Raw genomic sequence first — 15,682 nt, forward strand, 5'->3', positions numbered from 1 at the left:
AGCGCGCAACCACTAAGCCATCTCTCCAGCCCAACTAGTGAGTTCTTATTCCACTGTTTAATGCCAGCAAGCTCAGTGCTGCCGAGCCGCCGGTCAAGTACGACCGTCTGTGAAGAAACCCAGAGGTGAGAGCCCCCAGTTCTCAGCTGGACCTCATCATCTTTTAGAGCCAAGATTCCATTCAGAATGAGATGTAAACAGCTGGCTCCCTTCCCAGGCAAATATATAAAGAAAGTTACAGGTTTTACAGGCAATTTCAAGAGTGTGAAGGGCTCCCCCACTGCCAGCCAAACATGCGGGCACTACGGCCAGAGTTTGGGAGACTGTACTCTGCAAAAACAATTCTCTTAGTGATGGGGGGCCCCCTGTTACATAATCTCTGGGTACAAACGCAGGAAGAGTGTGGCCAGCAACTGACAAGGTTCCTCAGGGGACAGGTCTGTGTCAGTGTGCTAAGGGGACGGCTGCAGTTCTGAGCGTGTTTGTTATGGCCCAAGGCGACACTCTAATCTGACATTACTTAAATGGGGTTATTTTCAAATCCTACGGAGCCCACCCAAACTCCCATTCATCTCGGTGCGTGAACTCACAGCTCACTGTGCTGGAAGCACATTCTCAGAGCAACTGTCTGTTTATTTAGTGTCATGCCCTGGGGACAGAAGGGATTGTCCTGTCTTTAGGAAACTCACAGTGTATGGGAAGACACAGGTCTACAGACACACAGTCACATTACAGTGTGGTGTGTGCCAGAAACAAAGGCTATGGTGTAGCTTACCGATTAAGCTATCGTGACTCAATTTCTTTCCTTTTAGCCTTCAGATGGTAACATTATAATGAAATCAGAATCTAGATGATACATCTCACATTCCAGACTAAAATAGGAATAAAACGTTGCGTGAGCAGCCCGCATTACCTAGGATAGTAACCAGAGCTGACTGGCTGGGATGCTTTGAGGAGGAACAAGTGTAATATCCCGTGTCGTTTCTTCCCACTGACGATATGGAAGCGAACAGGATCCGCGTCATCGTCCTGTCTGCCGAGTAGGTGCTCATCTCAAAGTAGCTGCCCTACGAGGTCATGGCCAGAGTGGGTATGTGACGTTTCCAGCCCGCACAACCCGCTCCTTGGCCCCTGCGGTTTCAGAACACTGACAGCCTCATTACCTCCTGGAGGGCCTTGTTCTCCAATTCCCAGGTGAGCCCAAATCGGTGGTTCACATGAACGGCCTTGCACCTTATCCACAAGGGCTCCCCCACTTTCAGGAATAATTGGGGCAGAGTGGTTTGAGGAGTCTGATTGAGATCTGGAAGATGAAAACACCCCAAGTGAAGACAAAAAAAGGCGGGGGGAATTCTTTTCTGATTGCAAAATATGTTCTGAGGCTAGTGAGATGGCTCAATGGTTAAAGGCACTTGCTTGCAAACCCTAACAGCTCAGGTTCGAGTCCCTAGGACCCATGTAAAGACAGACGCCCCAAGTAGCACATGTGTCTGGAGTTCATTTTCAGTGGCTGGAGGTGTTAATTTTCCCATACACACACACACACACACACACACACACTTTCTCTCTTTCTGTCTTTTGTCTCAAATGAATAAATAAATAAAAATATTTTCTGAATGTCCTGAAGATGAAAGGTTTCAATGTCTCCAATGTTGCTAATTCACATTCTAGAATAATCTTGTCCTGGGGTAAAAGACTTGCCTAGGAAGACCTGGGTTCTATCCTCAGTACCAAAAACCAAGGAAAATAAACCCATCTTTTAGAGACTGAGTATTATTTGATGAAGAAATCAGCACTTAGAGAATCCATAATGTCACACTTAAAGGGTCACAAAGAGGGGGCAGAGGTCAGAGGTACTGCATTTGCTTACCATCCATAAGACCTGCACCAGAGTAAAATTACAACAACAAGGTATAAAGGAAACAAGGAATTTCTGAAGCTGAGTGATTTCCCAGGCAGATGTTGTTAGTCCCAAATAGTCTTGTTAAGGCGTGGTCACCAAAAAGAAAGACACACGATGTTACCGGTACCTATTGTGAACAGCTTGGTGCATTCCCTGCCCAGCTCGTTCCTTGCGCAGCACCTGATATCCGTCCCAAACAACTCATGAAGTACCTTTTCCTTCTTCTTAACGACAGCTGGGCTTTCTTCTTTACAACTGCAATTACAAAACAAGTGCCTTTTGACTAAATATGCTTCAAAATGACAACTGGAGACTAGGAACATAGTTCAGTGATGTGCCTGCATACCACATGCAAGGGTTTGGTTTTAATCTAAGCACTGAAAAAAAAATTCCAGGTCAGCCTGACTTAGAGTAAAACCCTACCTCAAAACACCAAACATAAATAAATAAATATAAATAAAACAAAATTTAAAAAGAGCAGGTCCAAAGGAAAATTCCAACTAAGCTTTCAGCCTAGGATTCTTAGGGAACTAGCTTTCTACTTAGCATCTATCTAGAATGTTACAAAAAGGTAGTTTAAAATTTCTTTTGCTTGGTGACTTTTGTTTTTTTGTAGTTGTTGTGGTTTTCGAGGTAGGATTTCACTCTAGCTCAGGCTGACCTGGGATTCACTATGTCGTCTCAGGGTGGCCTTGAACTCACGGCGATCCTCCTACCTCTACCTCTCCCACACCCGCCCCCAGTGCTGGGATTAAAGGCGTGCCACCATGCCCGGATTTTTTTTTTTTTTTTTTGGTCATTAATTTAGGTTGACCTTGAACTCACTATGCAGCCCCAGGCTTGCCTTGAACTTGAAGTGATACTGGGATTAGAGGTATGTGCCACCATGCCTAACTGCCTGGTGACTTTCTCTCTCTCTCTCTCTCTTTCCTTCCTTCCTTCCTTCCTTCCTTCTTTTTCTTTCTTTTCTTTTTTTCCTTTTTAATTTTTTTTTTAATTTTTATTTATTTATTTATTTATTTGAGAGCGACAGACACAGAGAGAAAGACAGATAGAGAGAGAATGGGCGCGCCAGGGCTTCCAGCCTCTGCAAACGAACTCCAGACGCATGCGCCCCCTTGTGCATCTGGCTAACGTGGGACCTGTGGAACCGAGCCTCGAACCGGGGTCCTTAGGCTTCACAGGCAAGCGCTTAACCGCTAAGCCATGTCTCCAGCCCTCCTTTTTAATTTTTGTTTATCATTTAATTATAGACAGAGCTGGGTGTGTTAACACACACATTTAATACCAGCACCCAGGAGGCAGAGGTAGGAGGATCACCCTGAGTTTGAGGCCAGCCTGGGCTAAAGAGAGCGACCCTACCTTGAAAAACCAAAATAAACAAATAAATAATAAATGCAGGCAAAGAAGGGAAGAACTGAGAAAAACACAGAAGAGACGAAAGAGACGAAGGAGAGAAGAGAGCGTGCGCTGGCTTTCACGCAGCGGGACTGGGCTGTGGCTTCTCCCTGTAAGTGTGAACGAGAACAAGGAGGGGGACAGAAAGAGGGAGGGGAAGGGACATTGAAGATGCCATTAGCAACAGAGTGTGTTCCCAAAGCCCACTGAAGAGAAAAGCCCAGATGCCAGCCCCAGATCAGGCACCAAGATCGTCTCATTGCTCAACAGGACAATTCTCCCGCCTGCGCAGATGGTGGACCTTGGCTCCGAAGGAACCTCTAACCATGGCTTTTCCCAAAGCAGAGAAGGCTTTCGGCATCTGTGTAGAATCGTTCCTGTCTTCACCCCTTGAAGCAAGCATGCCCTCCTTTGTTTGTAACTGTTTGTTTGTTCCTGTGCCCTTCCTTCCTTCGTAATTGCAAGAGGGTAATAGTTGAGTCCACTGCACGAATATTAGAGAATACAGAAACATCCAAAGAAAACAATTTTAAATTATCCAAAGTCCAACCAACCTAAGACAACTGTCACGACGCTGATGTGGATGGACTCTTCCAGTATCTTTTTCTATACGTACATTATAAAAAACGTTTTATTTTTATTTATTTATTTGAGAGAGAGAGAAGAAGAGGCACAGGGGAGGGAGAGAATGGGTGCGCCAGGGCCTCCAGCCTCTGCAAACAAACTCCAGAGGCATGCACCGCCCTGTGCATCCAGCTCATGCGGATCCTCAGGCTTTGCAGGCAAGTGCCTTAACCACTAAGCCATCTCTCCAGCCCATAGTTTAGAGAAATGAGAGGGCACCATTCTGGCCTTACCACCCACCAGGCACTGACTGTGTGTCACATACTGTCAACCAGGGTGAGTTCCCATGTGGTAGAAAGGTAAAGGAACTTGTCTGAGGCTGGTAAGCAAACCAGGGTTCAAAACCAGGCTCTCTGGTTCTAGATTTGTGTACTTGAACAATTATATATATATATATATATATATATATATATATATATATATATATATATATATATATAAAGCTGCTTTTCCAGAACAAACAGAGTACTTACAAATTAAACATGTAACGGAGGTGTGGTAGCACACACCTTTAATCCTCCCATTCAGGAGGCAGAGGTAGGAGGATTGCCATGAGTTCGGGGCCAGCCTGGAGCTACAATGAATTCTAGGTCAGCCTCAGCTAAAAGTGAGGCCCTACCTGGTGGGGGGGGGGGAATTAAATATTTAGTCACAGGAAAATTCTTGGTTTAAACTGGCACCTTCCTTTTTTCTCCCAGTCATATGCTCTGGGAGGCAACAATCCCATCACTTAGAAGGGCTTTTCTCAGTAAGGCACAAAGGCTAGAATACATGAGGATTCTATTCAATACCCTGTAGTTAGACAAAAAGATCTCAAAGACCCTCTCACAAGTCTAGCTTCCTCCCTGTGAGGCCCATAGCTACCCTTCTTTGAAATGTGGGGAAAGGACTGGAGAGATGGCTTAGCAGTTAAGCGCTTGCCTGTGAAGCCTAAGGACCCAGGTTCAAGGCTCAATTCCCCAGGACCCACGTTAGCCAGATGCACAAGGGGGCGCATGTGACTGGAGTTTGTTTGCAGTGGCTGGAGGCCCTGGTGCACCCATTCTCCCTCTCTCTTTCTCTTCGTATCTGCCTCTTTCTCTCTCTGTCACTCTCAAATAAATAAATAAAAATTAAAAAAAAAAAGAAATGTGGGGAAAATTAAAATTTACAATACAGTATACTGTCAACAACATTAGAAAAAGGCCAAAATCCAGCCAGGCAAGGTGGCGCACACCTTTAGTCCCAGCACTCTGGAGGCAAAGGTAGGAGGGTCACCGTGAGTTCGAGGCCACCCTGAGATGACATAGTGAATCCCAGGTCGGCCTGGACTAGAACGAGACCCTACCTTGAAAACCAACCAACCAAACCAACCAAAAAGACTAAAATGCTCGTACTAATAGAGGTGACCTTTACACACCTCACCTTTCGCCGTGTGAATCACAGAGCACCCACTCCACAACGGGCTCCGGAACACTCTCGGAGATGCAGACCAGCGCGTCTTGATTTTCCATTTTCCTAAAGTAAGGTCTTCTCAACGTGTACAGCAGTGTGTCTAAGGATCATGAAGCACCAGCATTTTAATATTTTAAAATGGATTGCCTTAGCAGCCCCCTCAAAGAAAAAAAAAAAAAAGAAATCCTACATGATTGGAAGGCTAATGCTTTAGCTGGACGCATGCCTCTAATTCCAGCACTCAGGAGGTATGTAGGGGGATCATCACCGGTTCGAGGCCAGCCTGGGGCCACAGAGTGACTTACAGGTCACTTTGCACTAGAGTGAGACCCCACCTCAGCGCCCATCCCCCCAGCTTCCACCCAGCTGGCGTATGAAACACGACTCTGATGGTCCTACCAGCTTCCACGTCCATCTCTCGCCGTTTGTCCAGGACCCTCACAGAGACATAGCGAGAGGGGGAGTCTACTTGTGAAAACACACACGTCCCTGTGCACGAGGCGAGGAGATGAGCACGGGTGGGTAGTCTAAAGCCCTTACTTAACGTAAGGTCTAAAATGCAACTTTCTTCCCATCAATTCACCCGCAGCTAGGCACACCTCTATTATGATTGGGAAATGTAGAAACAGGGTAGGATGGCGTGGAAATTATAACAGAATTTAGAGGTTCAGTTTAGCCTCCCATCCAGCATGCTTCCTCTCTCTCTCTCTCTCTCTCTCTCTCTCTTTCTCTCTCTCATGTACGCATGCACCCAAGCACACACACACCTCACTTTTCCCCCACATTCCTAGCCATGCCTCAACGTTTAAGCTTTCTACTTCTACTAGAATTTTCTTTTTCTTTCTTTCTTTCTTTTTTTTTTTTTTTTTTGTCTTTGAGACAAGATCTCACTATGTAGCCCAGGCTGGTCTCAAATTCATAATCCTCCAGCCTCAACCTCCCCAGTGCTGGGATTGTAGGCATTGTTTGGACTTTCATAAGAACTGGAGTTCACTGCATCCCAAGGTGGATCATTCATACTTAGTTTCACTAGTTTTAAAAGTATTTATTTATGCATTTATTTGAAAGAGAGAGAATAGGCCCACCAGAGCCTGCTGCTGCTGCAAATGAACCCCAAAAGTATGTGCCATTTTGTGTATCTGGCTTTACAGGGGCACTGCAGAATCAAACTAGGGTCTTCAGACTTTGAAAGCAAGTGCCTTTAACTACAGAGCCCTTTCACTAATTTTTAAAATTTTATTTTTTTATTTATTTGCAAGAAGAGAGACAGGCAGACAGAAAATGGGCATATCAGGGCCTTTAGCCAGTGCAAACAAACTCCGGATGCGGGCTCCACTGCGCATCTGGCTTCACGTGGGTGCTGGGGAACTTAACTCGGGAGGTTAAGGTTTGCAGGCAAGCACCCTAGCCATTGAGCAATCTCTCCAGCCCCACCTTTGCTAATTTTTAAATGACATTTTACCTATACTTAATCCTGATCTCTCTCCTTATGACAAATTTTGTTCAGAATATTATATATTACTTGACATATATTACTTATATAGTATATATTGTTTTACTTATTGATTTATAGAAAGTCCTTACGCATTACAACTATACTTTGCTGATTGTGAACTGCAAGTATCTTTTCACACATACACACACATATTTATGAAGGAATACATAAAATATAACTCTTGAAACACACTAATAGCTATAGATATTCATGGATCTGCTCTTCACTTCATAGAAAACCATGAAGCCAAGGCCAGGGGACATGTAGGTTTCTTTGTGACATAGTTTAACTCATCCTTTCTGGGAAAAGTACCTGGGCTTCAGGCTGTCTTGGTTTCATGTTACAGAGCTCTTTGGTTTGGTTCTCGTTTTGCACGAATGTGTGTTTGCATGTTTGTGTGTGGGGGGGGTGAAGGTTTGTGTGGGGGTGTACACGTAAAAGCCAGAGATATCAGGTGTTTTCCTCAATAGCTCTCCAGTTTTTTTAAATATTTTATTTATTAGAGAAAGAGAGACAGACAGACTGGGCATGGGGGATAGGATGGGTGCACCAGGGCCACTGCAAATAAACTCCAGACACATGTGCCACCTTGTGCATCTGGCTTATATAGGTTCTGGGGAAACCGAACTTGGGCCCTTAGGCTTCACAGGCAAGCACTTTCACTGCTAAGCCATCTCTCCAGCCCTCCACTTGTTTTTAAAAGTACTTTCATTTATTTATTTACAAGGAGAGAGAGAGACAGAGACAGAGACAGAGACAGAGAGAGAAGAGGAGGGAGAATGGGGCCTCCAAGGCTTCTGGCCACTGTGAACAAACTCCAGATGCACGCACCACTTGTGCATCTGGCTTTATGTGCTACTGGGGAATCAAACCGGGTTTGTTAGGCTTTGCAGGCAAGTGCCTTAACCACTGAGTCATCTCTCAAGCCCAGCTCTCCACTTTTATTACTTTTTAAAAAATTGTTTGTTTATTTATTTGAGTCAGACAGAGCAAGAGAGAAAGTTGGGCCAGCCAAGGCCTCTAGCCACTGCAAACAAACTCTAGATGCATACGCCAAGCTGAACTCTAGATGCATGCGCCAAGCTGAACTCTAGATGCATGCGCCAAGCTGAACTCTAGATGCATGCGCCAAGCTCTCACACTGCACGTCGAGCTCACCCGCTCTATTCAACTAGCCAGCCAGCGAGCCCCAAGGATGCCCTGTCTCTGCCTCCCCAGGGCAGGAATTAGAGACTTGTGCCACAACTCCTGGCATTTTACCGGGGTTCAAAGGATCTGAACATAACACAGGCACTTTATCCAGCCTGTGTTAGATTTTCTTTTTTAAACTCAAGCTTGGGCCTGAGAAGAATAGGGTTCATATTCCTTTTTTTTTTTTTTTTTTTTTGGTTTTTCAAGGTAGGGTCTCACCCTGGTCCAGGCTGACCTGGAATTCACTATGTAGTCTTAGGGTGGCTTCGAACTCTCGGCAATCCTCCTACCTCTGCCTCCCAAGCGCTGGCTCATATTTCTTCTTAAAGATCCTCTGAAGCCTGGCGTGGTGGTGCACACCTTTAATCCCAGCACTTGGGAGGCAGAGGTATAGGTGGATCGCCGTGAGTTCGAGGCTATCCTGAATTCCAGGTCAGTGTGAGTTAAAGCAAGTCCCTACCTTGGAAAAAACAGCAACAAAAAAGATTCTCTTTGGGCCTAGAGAGATGACTTAGTGGTTGAAGGTGTTTCCTTATGAAGCCTGACAGCCCAGGTTCCATTCCCTAGGGCCCTAGTAAAGCCAGATGCACAAGGTGACACATGAGTCTGGAGCTCGTTTGCAGTGGCCAGAGACCCTGACATGCCAAACTCATTCTCTGTCTACCTCTTTCTGTCTCCTTCTCTCTCTCTGTCTCTAATAAATAATTTTTTTAAAAAAATTTTAAAAAGATTCCCCATTTTCAGAACAGAGGAGTCTTAGTGGTTTTATGGGATGGTGAAGATAAGCCCTTATCCTTGTCGGCCTGGCAGAATTCCTTGTTCCTGGGTCAATGCCCTTGACTGGCATCGGGCTCTTGTCTCTAGAGGTGACACTTTAAGCCCTGACTCCTGCATTGCTTATTTGCACACACTAATTGTGCAAGTAGAAAAAAGACATCTAGACAACTTATCCTGGATTTCTGTTTATCATCTGGATTTCTGTGTATCATTCCCAGATTAAATTTCTTTTACCGCATAGGTATGTGTTCCTGAGCAATATGCTGACTTGTCTTATTCTTATGAGTTTGAAAATATAGCATCAATTAATATGTAGCTCCATTTGTCATTCAACCTTCCGCTTTTAAGATTCTCCCTGTGTGTGTGCATATGGCTTACACGGGTACTGGGGAATTGAGCCTTGAACTGGGGTCCTTAGGCTTCACAGGCAAGCACTTAACCATTAAGCCATCTCTCCAGCCCTTTATTTATTTTTTTATTTGAGAGAAGGTGGGAGGGAGAGAGAGAGAGGAAGAGACTGGGCATGCCAGGGCCTCCTGATGCTGCAAATGAACTCCAGATGCATGCACCCCCTTGTGCGTCTGGCTTTAAGTGGGTCCTGGGGAATCAAATTTGGGTCGTTAGGCTTTGCAGCCAAGTACCTTAATCACAGAGCCGTCTCTCTAGGCCACCCTCACAGCTTTTTCAAGGAAGCCAACTACTTACTATCTGGTGTTACTAAACTCATGGATTACTGTCTGTTCAAATTCTTAAAAATTCAATGTGTTGATAAGTCTTTAATTTTTATTTAAATTTATTTATTTATTTGAGAGGGAGACACACACACAGAGTAAGAGCATGCCAGGGCCTTCTGTCATTGCAAACCAGCTCCAGATGCACGAGCCACTTGGTGCACCTGGCTTTATGTGGGTGTCAGGAAACTGAACCTGGGCCATCAGGCTCTGCAAGTACCTTTAACAGCTGAACCATCTCCCCAGCACCCGTATTTATCTTTTTCTTTTAATTTTGTTTATTTTTATTTATTTATTTGAAAGTGACAGACAGAGAGAGAAAGAGGCAGAGAGAGAGAGAGAGAGAATGGGCACGCCAGGGCCTCCAGCCACTGCAAACGAACTCCAGACGCGTGCGCCCCCTTGTGCATCTGGCTAACGTGGGTCCTGGGGAATCGAGCCTCGAACCGCGGTACTTAGGCTTCACAGGCAAGCGCTTAACCACCATCTCTCCAGCCCCCATATTTATCTTTTAATGCATTTTTTAAATTTTTTTGTTTATTTTATTTATTTATTTGAGAGCAACAGACACAGAGAGAGAAAGAGGCAGAGAGAGAAAGAATGGGCGCGCCAGGGCTTCCAGCCACTGCAAACGAACTCCAGACTCATGCGCCCTCTTGTGCATCTGGCTAACGTGGGTACTGGGGAATTGAGCCTCGAACTGGGGTCCTTAGGCGTCGCAAGTGCTTAACCGCTAAGCCATCTCTCCAGCCCTTTTAATGCATTTTTTGATGATGCAGTTTTCATGTTCTAGAGGAAAAATGACCATTTATGTCTTGTTCATTTGTCTGCTGGGCTTTCATTTTGTTTTGCTTCTTATTAATTTGCAGAAGCTCTTGATATAGCATGACTACTAATCCATTTTTTTAATTATAAACTGCAAATTTCTTGCCTCATTTTATGGTATTTCCTGTAATTTCTATCTTTTGGACCATTCCTCACTCTAGAGTCTTGTCTTTTTTTTTTTTTTTAATGTGGAAGCCAGGCTGAATAATGCATACCTTTTATTTATTTATTTATTTATTATTTATTTTTAGAGGGAGAGAGAGACAGAGTGAGTGAGAATGGCCACGCCAGGGCCTCCAGCCCCTGCAAATGAACTCCAGATGCACGCGCCCCCTTGTGCTTCTGGCTTAAGTAGGTCCTACACAGTCGGACCGGGATCCTTTCTCTGGCTTTGCAGGCAAACGCCTTAGCCGCTAAGCCATCTCTTCAGCCCCCACCGGGCAATTTTTGACGAATAAGCTGACGGTGCCACCTAACGCCCCACCCCAGCCAGGACGGTGCCCTCCCGGGACCTAATGGGCCAACTCCTGCTAGTGGCTTTGACCACAGGAGCCCACGTGCTGGCGCAGGCCCAGTGAGGGCTGGGGCAGAAAGCGCAGACCTGGTCCCTGTTAGTCCCTGTCTGTGCTTGTCACTACCCTCTCGGTTATCCGTGTTCACATCAGCATGCAGGCCCGTTGTGAGCACTTGAGATGAGGCACGCCAGACACGCTTACGAAGAGTAGGTGCTCCAAGCCCTTTGGGGAGCTGTATGACCCCCCACCCCCACCGGCCCACACACGCGCGCGCACCAAGCTTTGAGTATTTGAGTCACTGCCAAGGAAGAAGGCTGCCTGGCAAGTCCTATCAAACGGGTATCCAGGGAAGCTAATAGGAAGTGGTCTTAGGCTGGAGAGACGGCTCAGCAGTTCAAAGAGCTCGCTTGCAGAGCCTAATGGTCTGTGTTCAATTACCCAGGACCCACCTAAAGCCAGGTGCACAAAGTGGCACATGCCTCTGGAGTTCATTTGCAGTGGCAAAAGGTCATGGGGCGCCCATTCTCTTTCTTCCCCCTCCCGTGCCTTTCTGCTTGCAAATAAATAAAGTTTTTTTTTTTTTTTAAAAAAAAGAGAGGGGGGCTGGGGAAATGGCTTAGCAGTTAAGTCATTTACCTGAGAAGCCTAAGGACCCCAGTTAGATTCCCCAGGACCCACGTCAGCCAGATGCACAAGGAGGTATATGCGTCTGGAGTTCATTTGCAGTGGCTAGAGGCCCTGCCGTGCCCATTCTCTCTTTCTCTCTATCTGCCTCTCTCTCAAATAAATAAATAAATAAAATATTTTTATTAAATAAAAGTGGGGGCTGCAGGGATGGCTTAGTGGTTAAGGTGCTTGCCTGCAAAGCCTAAGAACCCATGTTTGAGTCGCCAGATCCCACATTAGCCAGATGCACAAAGGTGAGACAAACACAGGGTCGTTCATGCCCACTGGGTGGTGCAAGTATCTGGAGTTCTCACTCCCTGTGTCTCTCTCTCTCACTTTCTCTCTAAAATTAAAAAAAAAAAATTTTTTTTTTGTTTTTTCGAGATAGGGTCTCACTCTAGCCCAGGCTGACCTGGAATTCACTATGGAGTCTCAGGGTGGCCTCGAACTCACGGTGATACTCCCACCTCTGCCCCCCCCCCCCCAGTGCTGGGATTAAAGGCGTGCGCCACCACGCCCAGCTATAAAAATCATTGTTTTAAAGTGGTATTCACCAAGACCTTGTAGAGCTCTGCTTAGCCTCCAAAGACACAAGGACCTTTTTAAAACAGCCTCCTTCATAGCCGCGGGAAGGAAGGCAGTGTTCGTAGTGCAGGGCACTGACTCTGCCCAAATGTGAGGCCTGAGGCGACCTGACAAAGTGAGCCGAAGCCAGAAAGCCCACAGTGGTGGTGACTGCCAACCAGTGTTCGGATGCTGCTGACAGTTTGCGCTGGCTAGATCAGCACCACCCAACAGGATCACTAGCTACCTGTGGCTATTTAAATTCATGGTTTAATTAATTCAAACTAAATAGAGTTAAAACTTTGGTTCTTCAGTTATTAGCCAAATTTAAAGTGTTTAACAGTCACCTGTAGTCTGAGGCTATGCAGACAACGTTTTCAGCCTGTCAGGAAGTTCTGTCGGGGGCTGGGGAGATGACTCCGTGGTTAAAGGTGTTTTGCTTGCAAAGCCTGATCGCCAGAACCGAATTCCCACTGCCCAAGTAAAGTCAGATGCCCAAAGGGGCGCACGTGTATGGAGTTTGTTTGCAGTGGCAAGAGGCCCTGGCATACCCTGGCATGGATTTTTAATCCTCCTTCTATAGATAAGGAAGTTGAAGCTTGTATATTGACCTGCCAGAGGTGTTAATATCAGAGCCTGAACTAACACCCAGGATGGAGCTGGATGGATGGCTTAGTGGTTAAAGCACTTGCCTGAGAAGCCTAAGGACCCAGGTTCGATTCCTCAGGACCCAGGTTAGCCAGATGCACAAGGGGGCACACGCATCTGGAGTTCGTTTGCAGTGGCTGGAGGCCCTGGCATGCCCGTTCACACACACTCTCTCTCTCTGTCTCTCTTTCTCTGTCAAATAAATAAATAAAAATAAAATATTTTAAAGCCCAGGATGTCTAACTGGGTGTGGTAGTATACGTCTACAATCCCAGAACTTGGGAGGATAAGGCAGGGTGATGGCTGTGAGTTAAAGGCCAGCCTGGGTATATAGTGAAATCTTGCCTCAAAATATCCCATGATTCCTCATTCCAAAGTTGAAATATTTCTAAGTCTTCCCTGACTTCTCCCAGGTACTGAAGAAACCAAAGAATTGGAATAGAGTATGTGCCAAGTTTTTTGTTTTTTAATTTTTTTTTCAAGGTATGGTCTCACTCCCACCCAGGTTGAATTGTAATTCACTATGTAGTCTCAGGCTAGCCTCAAACTCACCATGATCCTCCTACTTCTGCCTCCCAAGTGTTGGGATTAAAGGTATGTGCCACCACACGTGCTTTTTAAAAAATATTTAAGTAGGGCTAGAGAGATGAATTAGCTGGAAAGGCGCTTGCCTGTGAAGCCTAAGGATACATGTTCAACTCTCCACATCCCATGTAAGCCAGATGCACAAAGGTGAGGCAGGCACAAGGTTGTACATGCCCAGTAGGTGGCGCAATCATCTGGCATTTGCAGTGGCTGGCAAGCTAATTCTCTCTCTGCCCTCCTATCTAAAATAAAAAGAAATAAATAAAATAAAAGTTAATTAATTAACTAAATGTATATGATAGAGAGAGACAGACAGAAAATTCAGATGCATATGCCACTCTGTGCATGGTACTGAGGAATTGAACCCAAGTCCTTAGGCTTTGCAGGCAAGCATCTTAACTGCTGAGCCATCTCTCTAACCCTTGTGCCAAGATTTAAGCCAGCTTTCACATTCTGAGAGTCCACAGAATGATGTCACATTCTCGGTTCTCAGCAGGTTATGTGAAGAGTTTGAAGGGAATTTATCCCAGCTCCACGTTGGGGGAAGCCTAAGTGCTGCGTGTCGGGTGGCCGTCGCAGGCAGTGGTCTCGAGGCTGCTCCGTGGCCGTACTTGGGGATAGCTAGTAGCAAGGTGGACTTACTTCGTATACTCACTGTGAACAATATGGTGTAACTGGAAGCTTCGCTCTGAATAAAAAGTAGGTATTCTCCAGCTTGGGACTCTGTCATTTTCAAAAGGACGATGGAAATGACTCCTCTGCAAAACGGGAAAGAAGAGAACTGGTTACTCTGGGAAATGTATGAAAGTAAAACCAGAAAATGTCACGCTGAGTCAGAAGGCGAGTCGGTGGCTCCCCAGGACTATGGCCACAAGGGCTGCTCCATGGAGAACACAGCCGTCCTACACCCATCACCCTGCCCTAAGAATGGCTACTTTGACCTTGACTTTTAACTAGCCTCGCCACTGAAACCAAGTGAGCTCCATCCTAGCACCCCAGTTCATGTCTACCAGCCTAGGGGGGAAGATGGGGGCAGGATCAAACACAGCCTTGGGGGCCACTCGCCCTCCGTGACCGACTTGCATCAGGCTACAGAAGGTCCCTATTTGCAGAGCTGGGTGAGGGCACGGTGGCATACAGTGAGACAAAGAACGCACAGGCGTGGCCCTGTCTGTACCGGAAAAGAATGCAAACAAAATGGGTAGCGGGCATTTTCCTATGACGCAGTAACCACGCTAGCTGGCACACCACAGCAAGAGAAGGGAAAAACATCTCCATGCCAGTATTTTGACTTTTCGAGCATCAGAGAGGGTAAATGTGGCTACGGGCATCTCTTCAGACGTGAATCTCGTGATGCCCTCTCCTAGTGATGTTGGACTTCACTCCATGTCTTCTGCTTTTTTTTTTTGGTAATTATTATTATTATTTAAGAGAGAGCAAGCAAGAGGGAGGGAAGAGAGAGAATTGGTGTGTCAGGGCCTCCAGCCACTGCAATCAAACTCCAGACGCACGCGCCACCTTGTGCATCTGGCTTACATGGGATCTGGAAAGGTGAACATGGGTCCTTACACTTTGCAGACAAGCACCTTAACCACCAGACCATCTCTCCAGGCCCTCTTCTGATGTTTTGATCCTCACTCCTCCAAGTATGGTCTTGCTCCAGCACTGTTAGCATCATTGAGGGGGAGACAAGGGATGAGGAGTCTCTGGCTCCACTCAGATCTCCTGGATCAGAAGAATCTGCATTTGCATAAGATTCCCTCAGCAACGGGACAGTAGCCGTGATCCGGGAGCCCTGCTGCGGTTGAGGAGCAGAAGTGCCCATCCCTGCAAGGAGCATCTAGTAGGACCAATGCCGGCTTTGCTCCTGTACATTGACTTTGGTGATGTGCTTTCTTTCTCAGTTGCTCTCCGCGTCATTTGTGATGTTTTGTCTTCAGGGCTGGGCATGAATCTGGTGCCTTGCACATGTTAGACAAATGCTCTTCCAGCAAGCTCCACGCCAAGCCCCCATTTGTGAGTGTTACATGGATGGGTAAAGCCACCCAGAGGCTGTAAGAAAATGCCATGCCAGAAGTGGGTGACCTCCCTGAACTGCTGGTTAGGGAGGTACCTGATGCCCCCAGAACAACAAGGGATATTGCTGTAACTGTTGGTGGTCCTCCAGAACCATATGGTAAAAACCCTATTGCGTGGGCTGCAGTGCATACAGACATCCACTTGGGACAGAGATGGAAGCTTCCACCCGGCTCTGGCTAGCTTTCACTACGTCAGAAGGGGTCAGAAGGTTGCGGAGGGAGAAGTCATCAATAGTCTAATTTGGCTG

General features: G+C 46.2%; 1 protein-coding gene across 1 annotated transcript in view; it reads right to left on the bottom strand.

Moving 5' to 3' along the window:
* The window catches only part of Flt3 (fms related receptor tyrosine kinase 3), a 100,150-nt gene that overhangs the window by 45,654 nt on the left and 38,814 nt on the right, over positions 1–15,682 (bottom strand). Inside the window, exons 4-8 of the mRNA XM_045154476.1 lie at positions 13,999–14,114; positions 5,330–5,459; positions 2,031–2,158; positions 1,164–1,303; positions 914–1,067 (exon numbers count right to left, since the gene is read on the bottom strand). Of these exons, the coding sequence (XP_045010411.1) occupies positions 914–1,067; positions 1,164–1,303; positions 2,031–2,158; positions 5,330–5,459; positions 13,999–14,114 (668 nt within the window). The remainder of the gene's footprint in view (positions 1–913; positions 1,068–1,163; positions 1,304–2,030; positions 2,159–5,329; positions 5,460–13,998; positions 14,115–15,682) is intronic.

The sequence above is a fragment of the Jaculus jaculus genome, chromosome 7, assembly GCF_020740685.1.
Source record: "Jaculus jaculus isolate mJacJac1 chromosome 7, mJacJac1.mat.Y.cur, whole genome shotgun sequence".
NCBI lineage: Eukaryota > Metazoa > Chordata > Mammalia > Rodentia > Dipodidae > Jaculus > Jaculus jaculus.